Source organism: Elgaria multicarinata, chromosome 1 (genome assembly GCF_023053635.1).
Source record: "Elgaria multicarinata webbii isolate HBS135686 ecotype San Diego chromosome 1, rElgMul1.1.pri, whole genome shotgun sequence".
Lineage (NCBI taxonomy): Eukaryota > Metazoa > Chordata > Lepidosauria > Squamata > Anguidae > Elgaria > Elgaria multicarinata.
Genome location: NC_086171.1, coordinates 211,119,684 through 211,122,559, shown reverse-complemented (window position 1 = coordinate 211,122,559; position 2,876 = coordinate 211,119,684). Strand labels below are relative to the sequence as shown.

General features: G+C 45.4%; 1 protein-coding gene across 1 annotated transcript; it reads right to left on the bottom strand.

Annotated features, from left to right (window-relative positions):
• Nucleotides 1-288: 288 nt before the first annotated feature.
• Nucleotides 289-2,433, bottom strand: NPBWR2 (neuropeptides B and W receptor 2). Its single transcript, XM_063120984.1, has 2 exons — nt 2,262-2,433; nt 289-1,962 (listed from the first exon to the last, which is right to left on the bottom strand). The coding sequence occupies exon 2, from the start codon at nt 1,381-1,383 to the stop codon at nt 385-387; it is 999 nt and encodes a 332-aa protein (XP_062977054.1). The 5' UTR covers nt 1,384-1,962; nt 2,262-2,433; the 3' UTR covers nt 289-384.
• Nucleotides 2,434-2,876: the final 443 nt, after the last annotated feature.

Genomic DNA, 2,876 nt, shown 5'->3' with positions numbered 1-2,876 from the left:
ACTGCCAAGTTCCAGGCACACAGAGAACTCCCCAACTCTGTTTTCATGCCATTTATTCAGAGAGCTATTTTGTTATTGTCCACCAGGGGGCAGATGTAGACCAGGACACACAAAAGGACATATATTCTTTCTACAAGTTCAAGATCTGTTTTCCCCCTTTCCATTCTGGCAATATATTATATATATTAGGCATTCTAACAAGGCAAAAGTAACTGAAAATAATTAAGACCAAGTAAAATGCAACAGGATGACTCTTACAGAGAAGACATATATACAGCCATGAAACACAGCGACAAAGAAACCCACATTGAACAGTTTTAAGAGTTCTTATCCAACGCTGGGATCAAGGACCCTAGCAAGGATCTGGGAGAAACGGCACGTATTTCAAGCAGCTCTGCATTCCAACATCTTCCTGAAACTTTTCTGAAAGCTGTCGTCCAGGAAAGCATACAAGAATGGATTCAAGCAAGAGTTGGCATAGCTCAGACTGGTGATGAAGTAGGAGATGCCGATAACCACAGGAGTTTGGGGCAAGTCAGTGGTCAAAGCCACAATGGTGGCCAGATGAAATGGTGTCCAGCAGAAAAGGCACACAGCCAGGACAATAAACACCATGATGGTGACTTTCTTTTTGGCTTTGTCCAGGGCTTTAGCGTTCGAATTCAAGTGCATGTTTCTCAGCTTGTACAACATCATGGTGTAAAGGATGCAGATGGTGGACACCGGGATGGCAAAGCCCAAAATGAGCGTATAGATCCTGCTGGCTTTGAACCAAAATCTTTCGGGCCTGGGGAAATTGAGACCGCAGCTTGTGATGTTCAAATCGTCTTCATAGACGTTGGCAAAGACAAAAAAGGGAGACACGATGAGGGTGACTAGGAACCAAATGCCGAAGCTGATGATGCGGGCTGCCCGGTAGGTACGATGGGGCATTCGCTTAGACCTGACAGTGGCCAGGACCACCAAGTATCTGTCTATGCTCATCACGGTGAGGAAATAGATGCTGGAGAATATGTTGTAGTGGTCTATGGACAGGATGACTTTGCAGAGGATTTCTCCGAAAGGCCAGTAGTGCAAGAGGTGTTCCGCAATATTGATGGGCAGGACCAGCGTGAACAGGTCATCAGCTATGGCTAAGTTGAGGATGAACATGTTGGTGACCGTCTTCATCTTTGGGGCTTTGAGGATCACGTAGATGACAGCTGTGTTGCCGGTCAGACCCACAGCGCAGATCACGGAATAGATCACAGGGAGGACAACGTAGAAGTCTGGAGTCTGCTCGTGGGAAGTGAAGTTGATATTCGTAGCATTGTCTATGCAGCAGGCATTGCTGGTCCCATTGAAAGTGGCACTCAGATCTCCGTTCTCAGAGGAGTTCGCCATAGCTGCTCACTGTGTTTCCTGGTTGTTCATCAGATTATATTGTCAGTAGGTGGAAATTTGGCCATGGGGGAGGCATATTCCAGAACAGCTGTCTGTTTCCAGAAGGTCTTTCAGAAGGTGATAGGCAGATCTTATTCAACTTCTTCGACCCGTTAGAGTTAAAATAGACCAGTCCCACAAAACCAAAAATGCTCATTAGATGGCTGGAGCGAAACAGAAATAGAAAAGTAAAAAGAAAGTGGTCTTCCGTTTCAAAAGGGACACATTCCTTTGAACTGCAGTTCATTTGGTATTAGACGTGTTTGTGTAGCTCTGGATTAACTGCTCAAACCCTAGCTTCTCCTGTTTGAAATGAAAACTCATTAACTCCTCGAACAAGCTTAGCTTATATAGTCCTTCCCTCCTTTCCCTTCTCTGCATCCGAAGCGAAAGTAGCGGTTACTTTTAACTACTTTCTGATTAGGTCACAGCATCATGCTACCCATGGATCCATGCACAGACAATGAAAGCAAGTGATATCCCATTTGTCCCAGGCGAGAATTCATTCACACCTGGGGGAGGAAGTCACTTCCTAAAACCCTGCAGAAAAGGAAGGGGTGGGGGGAGAGAAGAACAATGAGAATAAAATAAGCCCCTTTAAAATCCAAACATGACTAACCTGTGCCCTCCGAGTCCTGTCCTCACATGGCTTCATGTACTAGCAAGTCCACCAGCAGCATTAAAATGCAAACATCCCAAGTGATCCCAAATATGCTCAATCCACCAAATTTACATGTTGCTGCCACATGGGAAAGCAAACTCCCCAAAATGAAAAAAAAGCACCGAAGCAAAAAAGGAAAGAGTCTTTATCTCCCCCCCCCCGCCTCATCCCCCCTTACCTTATATAAAGTTTTCATGTTGCTCCTTGCCGTTTGATAAAATTCCTCAGCCTGGGGGCAAACAGGAGCTAAAATAACCCCCAAAAGATCTTCTTCCTGGTATTCAAGCTTTGCAGAGTGCAGAAGGATAAATGAACTCCCAGTAGATTTTAGCTGTTAAGCTGCTGGGATTCTCCCTCCCATCCCTGCCTCCAGCTGTCTGTTTCATGGGCTGCAGAGGTAAAGAGCATGTCCTGGTTTGGATCCTACTTCATCAGTTAAAACTCACCACCACCATCTAGTTCTGCACGCTTCTCTTACCCAATCCAGCCAGGATTTCTTGCTTTTAAAATCTGCTGCCCAGCTGCGTTGCACCGTTCAGAGTCTTCTGTCTCAGGCAGAACTAAAGGAGGATCCCTCAGCTCGGCTGACGTTGTGTATTCCTGCTACACGTGTGTGTGTGTGTGTGTGTGTGTGTGTGTCTGTATAAGTAAGCCCAATAAATGAGCCTGTGTCATGCCAGGGATGATTATTTATACCTGTTGTGTCTACTTAAGTAATAACCACCTAGCGAGACTACAAAACCCCATATTGCTGAAATATGCCTCCTTGATCCTCCCTCTACTTTTTTTTTTA